Below are 19,858 nucleotides of genomic sequence, written 5' to 3'. Positions count from 1 at the left end.
TTATATTTACAATATCCTACTTTTCATACCACTACCCTGTATTCAATAAATGTAAGTTGCAAATGAATTAAACGATTCAAAACAAAAATTTTGTTTACACGATTGACGTTTTCACGAAAATAACTGCGGCAGTGTCCGACACTGTCTATCGTTTTTTTCTCTCTCGGGTAAAAGCACGTGCTGGAATGGGAGAAGGAATATCGTAAGTTGTACGACTGCTTCGTGAGATTACGTTTAAAATATTAGAATGTTCAAGCTATGAGTTTGAAGCCCCTCGGGTAATTTACTCTTGGATGTAGAACGAAGCCTTCTTGCTGAACGTTTCGGATATCTGTTGTCCCTATGTGGTCAATCAGCTGAAGATTATCATGCTAAGTGTTCATCGTCGGAGCTGCTTGAAATTTTTATAGCAGCTAAGACCCGCTTCTTATGGCAGTAGGATCTTTGGTTAAGTTGAATGCTGCGCCAGAAGACGTGATTTGTCTGTTGGGGGATTTTCCTATTCGAGCTGAGAAGACGTTTGAATGTAGTTGACGGTGGAATGCTGTGGTTGAATTAAAACACGTAATGGATCTCAATAAACGCTGAGACTGTAATAACTAAGTTAATCTGGGGATTTCTTACTAAGGAAATTTTGCACGAAATAAGGGATTAAAATCATTGTATAATTTTCACGTTGTTATTGTAAGATTTTAAACAGAATTGGAATGTGTCAACAGATTCCGTTAAAGCTCATCAGTATTGAAGGTAATGAACATCCGTTTAGACGTTCTCGAGCTGGAAATGCCAATGGACACACAGACAGACGGGCTTACACTTGACTAACCGAAAGGCTCACGATTTGCATTAATTAGTTAAGAACAAGTGTAAATATGGAATTGAAAATGCGGGTTTCACTTCCCATTAACATCCACGATTTCAGGGTCATACTGACCTGCTCCTTGAAAAACATTTCGTCTAGTAGTCCCAGTCTGACGCCCTTCAAAAGGCCCGCGATGTGACCTTTCCTGTTGTTCGGGTCGTGGTTGATCCACCGGAGAATGCACTCCCACACAACTCTCTCGTCCTTGACGTTCAGTTTCTGGGCCTCGATTACCGCCTGGAGCTCCTCTACAGGCAGTTCCAGCAGTTCTTTGCTCTGCCGAGACACTTCCACGAATTGGCGCAGAACGAAGAGACGAGCGCGAGTCTCAAGGTCGGCGCAGGAGTGAGACCTGCGACAGCGAGGGTAATTCTGGCACAATTAAACACTACAGCAAAAACTGGATTCTCAAGCATTTGCACACCACAGTATTTCGCCTCCAGTTTTGACCTTAACAGTTTGAAGCCCTTATGACCGAAACTGAGGGCAGACACGTGGAGAGGAAGCGCTGAGAGACGCTTCGTTTAACCGGTGCAAAATAGAAAGTTTTCGGACCCGAAAGTTCCCAGGCAATGCCCGCTCGTCCTCGTGATAAGATTATAGGTTGAAACAAGGGCATGGCTTACGCAAGCGAAGAAGGCAGTGAGATGAAAAATGTAGAATTTTGAATTCTGGCATTAACCTGCGCTCTACTGGCGGCCGAGAAGATTAAAAGAATCCCAGAAGCCGGGAGGTGGTACGGTCGTAGGATAAGAATAGCGGTTAAGCCAAAAAAGCAAATAAAAGAACCCCCGATTAACCAAAAATATATTTAATAAAAATTATATAAACACTGAAAAATAGAGAACAGAGAGACACAATTCGGTCAAGCCTCCCAGGGCTCAGTCTCCGGTTGGGTATACGACTCGACACGTCAAACCAGACCCCCAAAACAGAACTGCCTTCACAACACAAACTGTCCTGCCCTGCTGTCTCATCAGGGCCTCGAACCCAGCGACTCCAAAGAACGTCGAGAGGGGAGATAGGCCACTTCGAGCCATGAGACATGGCTCAAATCTTGGCGAAACGACGTTTTGGTGTGTGTTAATCCAGTGAAACCTCGTGTAACCGAACTATATGGGGGAACCACGGGTCGGATAATCCGATAACTCGAATGAGCGGGGGAAAGGGGAACGTGGACATGGAATTGAACGAATAAGTAGAGACTCAATACAGATTTTCCTCGTCGGCGGATGATGCGGGCGAGTCGCACGCACAAGCCGACGGCAAAAGTCACTCGTGAGCGCTGTTCGAGGGAGTCCCTCTATTAAAATAGTGAATTTATCAGTCATTCTGTCCATCGCATGAACTGGAGGTTCTGGTGTGATTCTGCCGTTGTCAGTTGATTTGCTTGCTATGTTGTCCTGAACAAGAAGGAGTAGGAGTTCATCTTCTACGGGAACCAGCGGGCTGTTTCTTGTCTTTGCCCGATAATAACGAATTCTCTAAATGTCTTGAAGTGTTCATAATAATCAGCAAAATCTGGGGTGAGGTTAGATAAATGAACTGTACCGCGTGGACATCGATTTAACCACTCTGGCCGGTGGAAATCAATCGCAACCGATCTGGTTGAAATTCGGTCTCTTAATGCCAGAATCGGATAATCGAGGCTCGGTTAACAGAGGTTTTGCTGTATGCAGAAATATGTAGGTCTGAATATTGATTTTGTTGTTGGGAGGATTATGTAAGAAGCAAGGAATGCTGCAGAGAAAGAAAGAAAGAAAAAAGGAAAGGAAGAGAGAGATAATTGTGACCCCGCATTGTGTCGCGATTTACGTTATACATGGTGAAATTATTCATCTGCTGTTCATAATGAAGATCAAAACATATGCAGTTAATCAGAACATTTAAATTTCAGGGACGTTAATAACAAAATGCAAACGCATTATAATTTGCTCAGTCCTCAGTCAGAGGCTTTAATCTCCGACCCGGCACTCAGCATGAGATAAGGTGATTCGCTCCAGCGACGAAGGCTGGCGTCACAGCAAATGACAAATTAACATCAATTACCTTGCGACACGCAAGATGCCGATACAGTTGTCGGCGTCCATCGCGTCCATGAGGAAGTCGCAGCAGAGTTCAGTAACGTCCGGTATACACAAGTAGTCAGCCGTCTCGAGCAGCCGACACGCGTTGTCGGAGCGGATGTCCACCTCGCGAGAATAAACATAATCCAGTATCTCGGTCATCATGTCTGAGCTGACTCCGTGGAGGAGAATGTCAGTCTCCTCATTGGTGTGCAGTGTTGTCGTGAAGAGGGTCCTGAAACGTCGATTTGGAGAAACGGCGAGCATAAAATTACAAGTCATGCTCACAAAGTTTAAGTTTTTATGACTCACGTAGCCAAATAAAAGTATCCTTACGTCAATATGGTGGATGAATTTTTGTTACCTGAATAATTAAAAGACTCCAGAATGTGTACTAATGGGACCGGATTAAATGCTAGAGGTTCAAAAGCGGGCGAAAGCTTAAAAGAATTTAACCTAAAAATCGGAAAGCAAGCAGCGAACATTTGAACTATAGAATGGTCACCTCGTTTCTTAAGTACCCTTGACTCCTTCAAGAGATGTCTGAGCTTATAACAACTATTACAGAAATTTTCAAGCCAACGCAAATATTTCAACACACATCGCAGGCTGTACATTCCACTGATTGATCAGTTCGTAATATGAAGTCTATTTGTTCTGTCAAAAGATTTTCCCGACAATAAACAACTTAAAAGAAAAGCCGATGTTTCTACGAGGCCTTTAAAAGTGATCACCAACCAGCAAAGAATTTCTTATTACAAATTAAGGGTTTTGCAGTGCAAGACAAACGGAAAGATTTGATAGTCTGAAACTGAAAGAGGGCACAGCTTGTAACAAGACGTGAGACACGTCTCTTGGAAGACAGAATCAATGGCTCACGGTTAAAATTCATTTCTCATTTCGAGAACGCATCGCGTCTTGATTTAAAACACGAGCATATTAACGTATGCACAAATTCTCGAACGATTCTCTCGTAATAATGAAACTTATTTCGCGAGGTTCTTTATTATAGTTTATTATATTTCAGACAGACCAACTCACAGCAGCTCTCAATGTTCCGGGCATTACCAACTTTCTTCTGGATTTTGTCGGTCGTCTTTATGTATTAAAAAGAAGACGTTTTGGAAAGGGATTCTATTTCTCCCTCCAGATCGATTGACTGTCACCTTGGTACAACCGCACTTAAAAATTAGTACAAAAAAACACCTACGTCTTCCGGGATGTTGTCTCATAGAAATTATCGGACGTTTCAGGGGTGCTTACTGCCTCCATCTTGAAGGAAAGAAGTAGGTACGTCTGAAATGCCGTGAGATTTCATGACAACGAACAAATAACAAAAGACAATCAGCCGTATAAAAATACAGGTTTCTGCATCAGAGGGGATAAAACGTTTCACATACGAATTGACGTCTCTTGTGTCCTTAATTCACGTGTTAATCAACCACGTCAGCCAAAAAACAAACCTGAAATATTCACTACGCATCGACAGGATCAATCTGTGGACTCGAAAGACGCCGCCGTCCTCCGACCTCAACACCGCGTCACACAAGAAGTTCCTCTCTCTTAGTTTATTCAGACGGACCAAAGCTTTGGTGCACGTGCACCTGACGCCGACTTGGAAACAGCTGTGATGTTGGTTTGACTCCATCTCCTGAAAATCAGTCGATCGCTGTTACAGGTTTTTCTTCATACTGACGTGTGTGCAGATCAACTGGGAGTGACTGAGAGGGAACACGGTACTGAGAAGAATATCTGGTCCTGCGAGAGAGTTACTGACAAGGGAATGGTGAAAATTGCATAATATGCAGATTAATAGATCTCTTCACTAATTAATAAATTGTAGGCTGTCAGATCGAGGGTGATGAGATGGGCGGGGCATGTAGAACACATGGCAGAGACAAGAAGTGCAACTTTTTAATCGGAAGACCTGAAAAAATAAAGATCAGTTGAGAGTCGCATGCGTTCCTGGGATAATATTAAAATGGATCTTAGAGGGTGGAGAATGAAGGTGTGGATTGTCTTCATCTGTTTGTGAATGTGGCTTAGAGGCACGGACATGAAACTTAAAGTTTCATAAAAGGCGAGACATTTTATTACCTGGGCTACTGTTAGATTCTGGTCCATGGACTCATTTTTTATCTATGTTGTAGAATGCCTGTTGAGATTCAATACAAAATGACAAAGCTGTAAATGTGACTAATCTAACTACCTACCTAGACGGCTTACGGATCACGAAGTTTCAACACCGAACCAACCAAAGCCCTCTGCAAACAAAATCCAGTCTCCTTCAACTCCTATCTCCCATAGATCCCGCCTGAGATTATCCTCTCATCTACGTCTAGGTCTCCCCAGCGGCCTCTTCTACCCAGGCTTTCCAAAAATTCCCGGTGCACACCTCTTGCCCCATCCATGCACTCCACATGCCCCTCCCATCTCACTCTTCTTGACTTAATCACCCCGAAGATGTGACTGATTCAGTCAATAAGGCATGCCAAGTGTTTGTCATTACTCGCATAATTTAAATCTTTTTATATGTAATCTACGTAGACATTGCTTATAAAATATCAGTGTAATCTATAAAGTCTCAGATGCTTCTACTCTGGTGAACCGATTTTAAAAAAATTACGACTAAAATATGCCATAAATATTGCATGACCTTCGATGCAGAACGAGACAGTTAAAAAAAATTGGAAAAAGAAGGTTACGCCTTTTCATAAGCATAAAATTTTCGAGTTCTTCTCTCTGTAGAACTAAAAGTGCTTAAGAGCTTACGTGATTAAGGACTTTCCTAACTAAGTGACAAATTTATTTACACTATATGCACAAAATGTAATTTAAATTCTTCAATTAACGCGAGAATTACAGTTGGGAACAGTCACAAAGGCTCTAAGTTGTTCTAACGCATGCGTAGATCAGGCCTAGATCACGCCACTCACACACTGCAATGAGCAGATATTCTACGAAAAGTCGATTGGTACTCGGCTCTTCAAAGAAAATAGCCCACTTCCTTTTCTGAACCAGAAGGTTCATCATCGTGTTCACAAAATCCCGCCACCGGGTTCTATCCGGAGCCAGTTCGCTCCATCGAGTCCCATCTCCATAAGGTCCATTTTAATGTTATCCTCCTACTGACGCCGAGGTCTTCTCAGAGGTCTTATCCCTTCAGGCCTTGTAAACACTCAACTCACCCCAACAACATCGGGTGAGGAGCTCGTCATTCACTTTTCTCTCTTATCTGTCCCACTCACGTTTTGGGTCCAAACATCTTCCTCAACACTCTGTTCTCAGAGACCCTCAGTCTGTGTTTCTCCCTCAAAGTGAAAGACCACGTTTTGCACCCATAAATACTTTGCACTCAATAATAGCAAACATTCCCCGGATTTAATCTGCTGATGTAGGGAGATCATAAGAGGGAGTTTCATCGATAATTAGGCTTGTGAAACCGAAATAAAATTTCTTCAGAGTTCCTTAAATCGCTTTAATAATGTCGATGTATCAAGAGATGCAAAGTTTTAGAATTATTATTCACAATATAAACCCCACTTCTTAACATCCACATATTTTTATTAAGATTCTGGGCTACGAAACACGTTTTATTACTTTAAAAAGTTAATTGCCTACTGGAATATTCTTTTATTATAAATGATGCCGTGAACAAACAGAAGTCAATCTAATGTCACTTGAAACTGAGTTAAAAAGAAGACAAGTCTAATTCTCTTACACGAGTTCACAAATGGAGATGAAAACATTAAATGTGATGAACATTAATAATAAATAGGAATCCCTTACCTCAAACTTTGTTCAATTGTAAGAGACCTCGATGTCCACCGACAATGATGGATCTAATCAAAACTAAAATAGAGAGAGTGGAGCTCAGGAGCACAGATTTCTTAATAATTCTTATGTAAGATAAGAACTTGTGATATTCTAAAAGGTTTTTACCAGCACAAACTTATCTACTCTACGACGCACTTCTCCTACAAGCGATTCACAGCTCAGCTTTTCCACAATGACGAAAGCGGATTTTGGCGGCGATAATGAAACACAACAATGACGAGTAAACAGATGACGTAACAATCAGTTTCTTGGGTAAAGGAATGGAGTGCAATAAGGTTCATTCAGGCTATTATAATGCAAGTATAAGAAACGAGAAAAGAGCCTTACGGATGCTCAGCCAACATTGTTGCAGGCGTGGGTTAGAAATTCCAATCATTATTCTTTCATTGTTATACACGCAGGAGTTCATATAAAGGCTGACCATTGTCGGTCCATATCTACACTCGGAAGACACTCGTGCCGAATGAGGGCTGCCAGAGTTCACCCAAGGGCAACCGAGGGCGACTGATGTTCAGCAGGCCAGCCGAAGCCATCCCCAAAAGACGGCCAAGTCAGCACAACGAGTGGTTAGACTACTCGGCTACCCTGACTGAGGTTTTCCGTGCTTTCCTCAGTTGTAAGGCGAATGCCAGGGTATAACTTAATAGGGGCACGGCCCGCCACCCTTCCCCCCGATCATGGAGGCCATCAGCTGAAGTGATCTTCCCCCCATGCCGCAGAGGCCTTCAGCCGAAACGGCCCCTCCCTCTCTGGGTTCATACCCCAGAGACCCAACCAACCAAATTCCTTCGACAACTTGCCTGACAGGATAACCTCCCATCAGCAGCAACAAATCCCAGTTTGAATGGTCGAGGCTCCCGCCACGACGAAACCCCGTTAGCGTTAGCAAAATTTCCGTTCTTATATTACGACCGTTTACCATTTCCAGCAATGCGTCTTGTGCGCAGGAATGGTTTCACCTAGGTAGGGACGATGCTTGCGCTTGCGCAGGCCTCTGCCCTCAGTTAGCTTCTTTGGTTGGTTGGTTGGTTCCATATCTACAGACACAGAATCGGCTTTGGAGGGGGAGTTGGAGTTGGAGTTAGCTTTTTGACAAGCTGCTGGTAAAACGTTTTAGAAAATAGAAAGTGCTTATCTTATATAAGAATTATTAAGAAATCTGTGACGTGGACGTCGTGGTCTCTTACAATTGAACAAAGTTTGAGAAATCTGTGACGTGGACGTCGTGGTCTCTTACAATTGAACAAAGTTTGAGAGACATGGAAGGAGGTGAGCTGGCCTTTCTGAAGGCCCACCTCCCTGAAGTGTTCCAACAGGTCCAGAAGCAGATCCTGGACGCCATCGCGGCGGAAAAGCAAAGACAGCGGGCAGCAGTGGCAGCAGCATTAAATACAGCAGCTACGACCGTGGTCGGAGGGCCTACTCGAGCCAACACTGGCAAGAGGAAAGCCAAAGAGTTGGACTTGTCCAATTCGAGCGGTTCGTTGGAACCCGCATCCAGGCGCCCGACGCCCGGGCCACTGTCCGGAGCCCAGTCACCTTCTCTGCCGGCACCGGCAAAAGTTCATCGGCCCGATGGCCCGTCGGTAGCAGCAACATCATCCACCGTTTCCATGAGCAGGACAGTGCAGCCCTCAGCCAAGGGACCCGGCTCCCAGCCGGGACCCTCTTCCTCGATGGAGGTGACTGGGGACCTGTCCGGGCCGCTCACTGGTGTGTCATCTGACGCCGCTTCTTCTTCCAACGCTCAAGTGGACAAAACGGCTCCGGGGGAGCGCCGTAACAAAACCCCGGTGTACGTCTCTGGGGTGAAGGACGTACGCAGCTTCCTGCATAGGATTCGCGCGGAGTTGGCCTGCGGGATCGTGGCGCAGATGAAGGGAGACCTTCTGGCTCTTGTGCCTGAGACCGCCGACGGGTTCCGGGCCACCGTCAGGGTCCTGCGGTCCCTCGATGAGGGCGAGGGTGTGAGTTTTCACACATTCTCCCTCCCTGAGGATCGGTGCGTGCGCCTGCTGATTAAAAACCTGGGCGTGCGCATGCCTGAGGCCGAGGTACGCGAGGAGCTGGCCGCCATGCACATTGCTGTGCAGGGGGTCATGCAACTGCGATCGAGGCGCCGGGCCATGGACCAGGACGGTGACCGTCCCCTTACGCCACACTTTATAGTGTCGGTAGCACGAGGCCCCGACGTGGCGAAAGTGCGTTCCCTTACTGAGATCTGCGGTCTGCGGGTCAAGGTAGAAACATATGTTGCACCGAAGGGGCCCATGCAGTGTAAACGGTGCCAACGCTTCGGGCACACGCAGCGGAACTGCGGTTATGCACCCAGGTGCGTGGCCTGCGGGGACGCTCACCCATCCGGGTCGTGTGCCACCCCCAAGCAACAACTTAAGTGCTGCAGCTGCGGAGGCAACCACACTGCGAACTATAGAGGTTGCAGTAAGTGGAAGGAAGCCAAGACGGCCGCTGCACAGCGTGCGAAAGGGGATCGCGGCCGAAAGAACGACGTCTCCACGCGCCTGCCAGCGCCCAAATCGGCGCTAGCTAAGCCTTCCCTCGAGCAGGAGAACTTGGGCCCTGGGTGGAACCACGTGGTCCGTGGTGGCCGCGTCGTCAAGGCTGCGGCTATGAAGAACCCCGCCCCAACGCCAACTGGAGCCATTGTACAGACTGAGCGGCAGACTATCCCCAAGGGCGGCCGTGCCAAGCCCGCTCGTCCTGTGGCGCCGGTGGCAAATCCCACAGCACCTGCTCTCAAGAAGACTGACCCCACCCCACCCAAGGGTCAATCACCGCTCCAGGACATCTCAGATATCCTGGAAACCCTCTCACCACGGGTCTGCATTGAGTTGACACGACGTCTCCTCGCCGCGATCCATTCACTCCCCCCCGGGGGGTCTCGTCCGCGAGCCCTCCTCAAAACCGTTCTCCTCTTCATGGCCGACAATGACTGCACGGCCTAGAGGACACGGTAGCAAGGCCTTGCGGCTGGCTTACTGGAACGCCGACGGTGTCCGCGACAGGAAGCTGGAGCTGGAGCAGTTCCTCGGTGACTACGGAGTCGATGTTTGCCTCCTGAACGAGACGCACCTCACGTCGGGTCGGGCCTTGAGGTTCGCGAACTACGTTTGCCATCGTACGGACCGCCCGACGCTAGGGGGTGGCACAGCGATCCTTGTCCGCAGGGGCATTGATCATTACCCTGTGCCGGTATCGGGTCTACAACAACTAGAAGCAACCGCCATCCACCTGGTACTGGCAACCAGGAAAGTCAAGCTAGTGGCGGCATACCTCGCACCCACCCGGCCATGGATAGAGTCGGACCTGACCGAGTGCTTGAGCGGGGGTTTCCCGGTCCTCTTGGCTGGTGACCTCAACGCGAAACACACGGACTGGAATTCTAGCCTTATCTCTACTAGGGGCTCGCTCCTGCGTGATTACGCCAACAGAAATTCCTGCTTCATCTACGGGCCGGATTCTCCAACCACGGCTCCCTACACACACAACGCCACACCTGACGTCCTTGATATTGTCCTCATCAAGGACTTCGTCCTACCGGTGCACCTGACTGTCTGCCCCGCACTCAGCTCAGATCACCTGCCCGTCCTCGTCGACACCACGTGCCGATCGTCCTTTCAAAACATGCCTGATCGCCCGGACTTCGCGAGAATGGACTGGTCTGCATTCCAGGCTTGCCTCGAAAGCAGACTACCGGGGAACCCCGTGGTAAACGACGAGGAAGAAACTGACAAGTGCGTCGAGGAGCTGACCAGTGCTATCCTGGAAGCCACAGCAGCGTCCGCTCCCAAGCTTCGACCCCGCATTGACAGGCGACCGCTTCTACCCGCTAGTATTCGAGATGAAATACGCCTGAAGAACCGGCTGAGGAGGCGATGGCAGGTCACAAGAGACCCCGCTCTTAAGACCCAGGTCAATCGACTCCAGAGATCGGTGACCTATCGTCTCAACGAGTGGCGGAACGAACAGTGGAGCGACACGCTCGAATCCTTGGACTGCGAGGACCAGTCGCTTTGGAAAATGACCAAGCGTGTGATGCGAGTCCCCACTCCGTCGCCCCCCTTCTTAGTGATGGGAGGACTGGCTCTCTCGAACCTCGAGAAGGCAGAAGCCCTAGCCGACAGCCTTGAGGTCCAGTTCCAGCCGGTAGACTACCCGTCGGACCTGACTACAATTGACATGGTTAACGAGGTGATGCGAGCATACGAGTATGCCCCTGTAAATGAACCAAAATTAACCAGTCCATCTGAGGTCGCCCAGGCCATCAAGGGACTCAAGCTTGGCAAGGCTCCGGGCCCCAACGGTATACCGAACAGGGTCCTGAAACATCTTCCACGACGCGCGGTAACCTTTCTCACGAAAGTGTTCAACGCGGTCCTTCGCAGGCAACACTTCCCCTCGGCATGGAAACACGCTCGAGTGGTGTCCATACTGAAGCCGGGGAAGGACCCCACGCTACCTTCTTCCTATAGACCCATCAGTCTTCTCGACACGGTCGGCAAACTCTGCGAGAAAATCCTACTAACGAGGGTCCTACACGAGGTCAGTGAACGCGGGCTGCTGCGCGACGAGCAGTTTGGGTTTCGACCCAGACACAGCACATCGTTACAGCTGGCTCGCCTCGTCGAAAGGGTCAACAGAAACCTTGATGAGAAGCGGCTAACCGGCGCGGTTTTCCTGGACGCGGCCAAAGCCTTCGACACAGTCTGGGTCCAAGGCCTCCTATACAAACTGACCGTCCTCAACTTCCCGTCGTACTTAGTAAAAACCATCTCTTCCTACCTCGCTGACCGGACATTCCAGACATCCTTCCAGTCGGCCACGTCCACACGTCGTACCATGCGGGCTGGAGTTGTGCAGGGCGGAATTCTCTCCCCTGTGCTCTTCAGTCTGTATGTCAACGACATACCCACACCGTCCCGCCACGTCGAGTTAGCACAATACGCGGACGACACGGCTCTAGTAGTCACGTCCCGTAGCCCAACGCTTCTCGTCAGGTATCTGGAGACCTACCTCAGTAGACTTGAGCTCTGGCTCAGGGCCTGGAGGATTGCTATCAACGTCTCGAAGAGCACCGCGGTTCTCTTCATTTCCGCGAGAAGACACATCCAACAGCCCCGAGCAGTGCAGTTCCTCGGACAGCCGATCCAATGGGTCAAAACAGCGCAGTATCTGGGGGTCACCCTTGACGCCGGGCTTACTTGGTCGGCGCACGTCAACCAAGTGGGAAAGAAGGCAGCGCAACGATTAGGTGTGCTAGGCCCGCTTATCAATAGGAGAAGTGGCCTGTCAATCAGGAACGGTGTACTACTCTATAAGCAGCTCATCCGTCCCATAATGGATTACGCATGCCCGATCTGGAGGTCAGCTGCCAACAGCCACGTCCAGAAGCTGCAAGTTCTGCAATCCAAGTGTCTTCGAATTGTTACTAACGCGCCCTGGTACGTTAGTAACAGGCAAATACATGAGGATCTGGGGGTCCCTTTCTTTGCCGACCACATCAGAGCACTAACTGAGAGGTTTGACTCGAGGTTAGCTGGTGTGGGGAACCCCTTAGTTCGGCAACTCGGAAGACACTCGTGCCGAATGAGGGCTGCCAGAGTTCACCCAAGGGCAACCGAGGGCGACTGATGTTCAGCAGGCCAGCCGAAGCCATCCCCAAAAGACGGCCAAGTCAGCACAACGAGTGGTTAGACTACTCGGCTACCCTGACTGAGGTTTTCCGTGCTTTCCTCAGTTGTAAGGCGAATGCCAGGGTATAACTTAATAGGGGCACGGCCCGCCACCCTTCCCCCCGATCATGGAGGCCATCAGCTGAAGTGATCTTCCCCCCATGCCGCAGAGGCCTTCAGCCGAAACGGCCCCTCCCTCTCTGGGTTCATACCCCAGAGACCCAACCAACCAAATTCCTTCGACAACTTGCCTGACAGGATAACCTCCCATCAGCAGCAACAAATCCCAGTTTGAATGGTCGAGGCTCCCGCCACGACGAAACCCCGTTAGTGTTAGCAAAATTTCCGTTCTTATATTACGACCGTTTACCATTTCCAGCAATGCGTCTTGTGCGCAGGAATGGTTTCACCTAGGTAGGGACGATGCTTGCGCTTGCGCAGGCCTCTGCCCTCAGTTAGCTTCTTTGGTTGGTTGGTTTCCATATCTACACATTATTGGTAGTTGAACAAAATTACCCTAACTTATAATTTGGTTACATTCAATAATTAATTCTAAGTTTTTTTCCTATAAGAAGAGAACACATTAAAAATAATGAGAAGATTGCAATTTCATTGCCCTTATTTAAAAATAACGTCCGGCTTCATTTTACTTTATTAATTTTAAAGATGATTTTTGAGTGGGCCGGGCTCTGGGTCAGAGAAAACGTTTCCCCCCTTCGAATTCCGGGGAAGATGTTTTCTGTTGTTCGGATAGCGACCACTAGGGACGAATGGCGCTAAGGCAAATTCTGTTCTTGTTCCTGGGAAAGATTTGACTGACTAAGGTCACAAGCCCGAAAAATGTCTGAGACCCAGAAGATGAATTTGTAAGAAACTGTCGTATTTCCCCTTAGTAAATACCGCAGAGTCTACCAGCCATGGGTAGACTCGAATTTGAGAGTTGACATTTCATTACTCGTTCACTTGTGGCCCGTGAAGAAGAAACATGGCGCGATAATTCCATAAGACAAATGAGAGAACACAGGAAGGTCATAACTCTGGGCAAAGTGTCCTGAGTTCGATTTCCTTCAAGGGCGGTTCCTTTAACTCCGAAACTAAGCGAGACAGAACAATGGCGCCAGGATCAGAGTTTTTTGCCTCGAAGAGGAGATTACGGAAACGGAGGCCTCGACACTGGGTTCGACTCCTGACAAGAATAATGGTTTCTGTTTACAGGAAAGCAACTGCGTTAAGAGAACGACGCCAAGGCAAAATTCTTTTTCGGAGAGGAAGATACAGGATCTAAGGTCACAGACCCGAGTCTGTCTTAAGAAAACACCATTCCTGCGTAAGAAACGCTTTGCTGGAAATGGTAAACAGAGCCTCATAATTTAAACGAGGGTTTGGTCGTGGCGGAAGCCTTGACGGTCTGTTGCTGCTGCTGATGAGAATTATCGCGTAGGGCAACTCGTCCTTCATGAAAAGGATTTTGGTTGGAGAGTTGTCTGGAATTTGAACCCATAAGTCGCTCAAGTCAGCTGAAGGTCTCAACGATTTGGGGTTGGCGGGCCATCCTCCTTTTGAATTGTGCCCTTGTATTTGCCTTACAACTGAGGAAAAGCTCGGAAAACCTCACTCATCCCCAAATTTCTACTAGTGCCAAGTAAAACTTCTTTGTTCTTCTTTATCGAAATAGTCGTTTTCAAATGAAATTTCAAATGTGTCTAGTCTAAATAAATCATGTCTCGGATCCATCAAAAAGTTTTTCCGGCGCTTTTATCAAAGCAGGATCACGAACACTGACCTTCTACGATTTTAATTCCGAGAAACAGAATTTACGTTCCTTTAATCCGATGCCAGTTGGTTCATCATCGTTTAAAACTGAAAAGCAACAAGCGACTATGGCTACTGTTACGCACTGAACTCAAGGAAATCTTCTTAGTTTTCACGACACTTCGTGCATGAACTATCAGCTTTAGCAACTTTAACGCTGCATTCTGTATTTATGGGTTGCACTGTAAGCAGTGATTATTTGCAGTTCTTAAATATTTTTTAGACCGTCTTCCGATTTAAAGAGTTACGAAATTAATTCAAGAGATTTTTTCATATTGCTGCAAAATTGAAATATTTACCTTAAATGCAGAAGGTATTTGGAATACAACAACGTCGTAATGTAGAAAACAGTTCAATAGAAATTCTACCTCAAATTGTTTAGTATTCGTGACAGCACAAATAAAATCAGACAATCGGGCGTTGCCAATAACACGACATAAAAAGAACCAGCTGCTATCCTCCCTTAAGGACGAAGGTGGCTGCAGAATTCCTCCGGTAGCCAACGTTACAGGAGTAGAGTCATCTAGATTCAACGAGATATGGAGTTGGTGGCATGTGAATGTTTAACGATTACACACCAAACCTCACGATATCACAGACAATTACAAATACAATTGCAAATAATAACAATGATAATAAATAGGAATCCCTTACCTAAAACTTTGTTCAATTGTAAGAGACCACGATGTCCACCGACAATGATCAGTTTAATCAAAACTAAAATGGAGTATTACAGATTTCTTAATAATTCTTTTATAAGATAAGAAGTTGCGATATTCTAAAAGGTTTTTACCAGCACAAAATTATCTGCTCTACGACGCACTTCTTCTACAAGCGATTGGCAGCTCAGCTCTTTCCGGAGTGACGAAAGCGGATTGTTGACGACAATAATGATACACAACAAATCAGTGTAAACAAGTGACGTAACAATTAGTTTCTTAGGTAAAGGTGTAAAGCATTGTTACGCACGCAGGAGTTCATATAAGAACTGACCGTTGTCGGTCCATATTTACACATTGTTGGTATGGATCTTACACATTTTCCTAACGCTGTTTTGCCGAATGACCTTTCCCTATAGACGCATTTACGTAAAATAATAAGATGGATCTATTTTACGTTTCTAACGTGAAAGCAACAGAATATATTTTTATCTTTAATTTAAAATGAAGTGGTATCTATTGTTGCAAGAAATAGAGAACTGCTGTACTGTTTTGTCAACAATGTAAGTCTGATCATTGTTGCCCGTGATATCGCATGTGCACAACCAGAGTGGAGCGCTGAGTCTTGCCTTGCCACACGTATTTAATGTTTTTGTAAAACGTTTTCTGGGTTCGTATTTAAAGGCTGATAACTTCAAATGAACGTGCAACAGATATTAAGCACAAGATATGTTACAGAATGAACTACATTTCTGACATCTAAGTAAGTAAGAAGCCAGAGAGAATTGCCCGCAAGCCGTTCTAATCAAGATTGTCTATTATAATTTTAAATACGTTTCCAGTCATATTTCAGGACACCAAGTTTTACCATCGACACAAGTATACAGTTAAAAACAATTGTACAGTAGTCGGTACTCAACCGTGCGTTTCGCCTACGTCATACCTTGGGGGATAGAAGGAAAACCACGCACGTACTACGCAAACCAAAGATATTACCGACGTACGAAGCAGAACAGTGACCTGGGGTTAATGTTTTCAGTACTGACAGTAAATACTTCCTTATTTGCTACCCTCCCCCTCCCCCTCTGACCCCCTTCCATAACATTAACTTCTGACGGACGTGGAACGAACAGATTCGCCCCGACTATCGTGGTCTTTCAAGAGTCTTAACGTTAATACAGCAGATTCCGGTTAATCGGGGCGGCTGTTTTTTTGGGACAAATCTTAAAGAACATGCTTTTTTTTTACTCTTTACGTGGAGCTTCGGGTAATTGGGGCGGACGCTTAATATTTACCTACGAGACCAACGATGTTTGAGATATTTGTTTCTTCACATGGTCGCTAGTTATTTTTCCTTGGAAGGCAGAATTATTTTTTAATAAAATTCAGTCTAAAAAGTGAGTCTTGCTGACATATATATAGTTTGGCTCGTGGGACACGCCCATATTTAAGAATAAAATCAAATATTCCGTTCCTAATAGGAAATTTATAATTTAGATTTTCAACTTGATAACACTTACACGTCTGTCAACATAACTGCATTTTATACTATATCAACATAACTACGTTTAGACTATTCAGACATCTGTAGGCACCACTTAAGTATTAATGATAGAGAATCAGAATACAACTGAGGATGAAGACAGTGTGTTCCTCTTACCTACAAGTTCACACAGCGTTGTAGCATAAAAGACTCAATACGTTTACAGCGCATTTTAATTTTAGCAGAATCTCTGTAGAGCGCCTTATAAGTTCGCTTTGTCCGTCTGTACGCTTATAAAAGTTAAAGAACGGCAGAATGAATTTTCGTGATATTTGGTATAGACGTTTTGCTATGACTAGTAAGACCAAAATAATTCGTCTTTTGTTTCAAAGAACCCGACGCCACAAAAATAATGTGACTAACTGAATGAAGCCATGGCCGATTACATAATTCTGTGTTGAAGGGAAGCTGATACCGGTGGAACGTCGCTTTCTTGGGGCGTACTGAACTACCCTACCGTTAGGATGAAGAGAGACATTCTGTTCACGCAACCCGACTTGATAGGTTTGTAGAAAATTTGGAATCGCCGATTAACATTATTTCTTTATTAAGTCACTTGCAATTAACTAAAACTAACTCCCTGATAGCAGAACGATGGGAAAAAGTCCAGCTAATGAATAATTGTAAGTGTAATCCACCATCGTCACAATCCTTTATATTTGAAATATATTATTGTCAGTAAACCAAACATATTCACCAAGACACGAACCCAGGAGTTTCCGGCTTTGACATCTTACGCCACGTAATACGTACGCCAAAACAATTAAATACGCGTGAATGCTCCTTTATCTGACCATAAAATATGCTTCCGGATTACGTTCATGTTCAAACACAAAAGATCAAATGCGAACATAACACAGTATTAGTGAAACATGAGGTTAATTTTACTTACCTCTCCTTGCTGATGTCTTCCTTGCATGGGACGACGGTGCAGAGAAGCAGCTGACCGCCGACCACTGTCCACCGTTGTATCACGTGGAGTAATTTCGTAGTTTCAGAGCTGTAAATCACGTCCTATAAATTTGGTCCTCCCACAGTGATTCATACACTTGTCCCATCTGACGGTCCCCTGTACACAATTCTTCCTTTCGCATTCTCGTTTTGAGTTTTTCTACTTGTTCCTATTGCGTAATTTTTGTGACATTCTGTATACAAGATACTGCGTCGTCAATGTACAAGGTACAGCCAACATGACTCAAGGATGCGTCTACCGACGTTCTGACTGGTACGTGCGGTAAGACGGAACGGAGCTGTCACCTCTCGGCCGACGACAGAAACACAATGGCTAAGATAAACAAAAAAATGTTTGCACACTAAAAAAGAAGGTCGGAGAAATTAAGGTTTGAACACGCACACATCACCTTAATTAATGAAATACATTGGACAAGAGGCATCTCTTTAGCGAACAGTACGTTTCAAATGGACGGTGTTGACTTTGCTTATACATTACAGACTGTTCAATTTGCGCTGTATATAATTTACAATGCAAAATGTCTCATAACCTCTTGATTTTATAAAGTCTTCTTAAACTGAAATATGTTATTCTACACAACTTATAAGTTCATAAATTATTTGTTCTTGGACATTCCTTCGGTTATTTGCGCTGGTTCGTATTCTTTGACCATACAAATTTCCTTTTCCTACTGACCCTCCTATCTCATAATACCTGTTTCGCAGAATTTATGGTTTTAACAATAGTAATACAGACGCTGTGTAGTGATACAATCTAATTGTCATAACCTTCCAAAAGCCGTGCCTTGAGAAATCAATAGCATTCACTACACGTTCTACGAGGTGCGATCAGAAAGTTTCAAGACTGTGTCAATAGAGGGCGAACCGGATGTAGAACGAGCTTCTGCCGCTTGGGGGTGCGGCCTACATTCATAGTGAATCAGTGTGCCAGCCGGCATCATCGAATTAGCATTTGTTTCTTAGTTACGGGCGTTTTGGTAGTGCATTACACCGACCCTCCTGCGATTTCGGAATGGCGTGTGCATCAAATTTTGCCAAAGACTCGCCAAAACGTCTACGGAAACCTATGAAATGCTAAAGCAAGCATTTGGGGAGTCCGCAATGGGTCGTGCACAAACTTTTGTGTGGCATTCACGTTTTAAAAATGGCCGAACCTCTGTCGATGATGATGAGCGTTCTGGACGACCATCTTCGAGCACAACGCCCGTAAATGTTACGAAGATTCGGCAGGCCATTCACGAAGATCGACGTCGTACCATCAACGACTTGTGCGACATTGTTGGGATAGGCTATGGGACCTGTCAGCTGATTCTAAAGGAAGAACTCCACATGCGACGCATCCTGTCTGAGGACCAAAAGCAGAATCGACTTCTCGTTTGTCAGGAGCTCAAAGATCTTGCAAGAACCGACCCCAACCTCCTTTCTAAGGTTTCCTCTTCCCATAGATGAAAATTCAGCTAAAGGGAAGGAGATTTGAGACGATAGAAGAGATTCAGGCAGAATGGCAGATGGTGCTTGACAGGCTGACAAAGAAAGATTTCCAGGGATGCTTCCAGGCTTGGCAGCGGCGCTGAGATCGTTGTGTTCACTCCCAGGGGAACTACTTCGAGGGTGATGGATGAGTTTAATACCCGAGATAAGTGTGCGGGTTTTTATACGCGCAGTCTTGAAACTTTGTGATCGCACCTCGTATATCATGATTCACTTCAGCTACTTTGGGCTGAAGTTTCATTTACTTTTACTAACGTACTATACAAAATTAAATTACATTTGCCACGCCTGCAGCTGTGCATATGAAGAATCAATTTGCATCAAAACGTACCTACAAAGTTTGAACTTTGTTTCTCCGTAACGAATAATTACAATTCAAAGAACTTCGCTAATACACTGTATTACTCAAGCCATTCGTTTATAATTTGTTTTCGCCCAATTTATAGATACCAATATATGAAGGTCTATATCTACGAGCAGCGGATATTCATCTTCCAAAAGTACACTCGATCATCCTAAGCCCAGAAATGTTCACAAGAGAGTTCCAGTTAAGTTTGTGGTCAACGTTGAACACGAGAGGCACACAATTTCAAATTTCGTCATGAAATTATGTAAGACAGGATCCAAATTGTGATGTCAATGTTTAGGATGAGATTAGAAAAAATTATCCAAGTTCAGGATAAACACATTGAACACATCGTAATAAAAATGGCTTGAGACGATGATTTTAATGATATTTCAATACTACTTTTATGTCTCATCATTCATATTAACTAATTAATTAAAGTTAGTAGATGAATTTTGGTCACTCTGTATGTGCTAAAGCTTTTATGTAGGGTCTAGTTATGCATTCATCAAGAAACATGAAGTTGATAACATTTACAAGCCTAATAGATGATTTACCCTAATGTTAATTTGATGGA

At 45.5% G+C, this 19,858-nt stretch overlaps 1 protein-coding gene and 1 long non-coding RNA gene across 7 annotated transcripts in view; one reads left to right on the top strand and one right to left on the bottom strand.

The window, feature by feature from the left end:
* The window catches only part of LOC110838292 (kelch-like protein 10), a 172,696-nt gene extending 154,686 nt beyond the window's left edge, over positions 1-18,010 (bottom strand). The window contains exons 1-4 of one of the 6 annotated variants that reach the window (XM_087352275.1): positions 17,365-18,010; positions 4,392-4,579; positions 2,912-3,163; positions 935-1,214 (exon numbers count right to left, since the gene is read on the bottom strand). In XM_087352275.1, the coding sequence (XP_087208401.1) occupies positions 935-1,214; positions 2,912-3,163; positions 4,392-4,579; positions 17,365-17,391 (747 nt within the window). In that variant the 5' untranslated portion in view covers positions 17,392-18,010. Of the gene's footprint in view, positions 1-934; positions 1,215-2,911; positions 3,164-4,391; positions 4,580-6,717; positions 6,918-14,924; positions 15,118-17,364 lie in introns of those variants that run through there. The other 5 variants (XM_087352277.1, XM_087352272.1, XM_087352273.1 and 2 more) reach the window with 5 other exon arrangements.
* Positions 15,503-19,650, top strand: LOC147873149 (uncharacterized). Its single transcript, XR_015536040.1, has 3 exons — positions 15,503-15,692; positions 16,876-16,976; positions 19,382-19,650. It is a non-coding gene; the product is annotated as an uncharacterized LOC147873149 (long non-coding RNA).
* Positions 19,651-19,858: the final 208 nt, after the last annotated feature.

Source organism: Zootermopsis nevadensis, unplaced genomic scaffold (genome assembly GCF_977971745.1).
Source record: "Zootermopsis nevadensis isolate Lab colony 2312 unplaced genomic scaffold, Znev_1.0 Znev_ptg000021l, whole genome shotgun sequence".
NCBI lineage: Eukaryota > Metazoa > Arthropoda > Insecta > Blattodea > Termopsidae > Zootermopsis > Zootermopsis nevadensis.
Note: the sequence above shows the minus strand (reverse complement) of the source record. Positions and strands in the feature narration are given on the sequence as shown.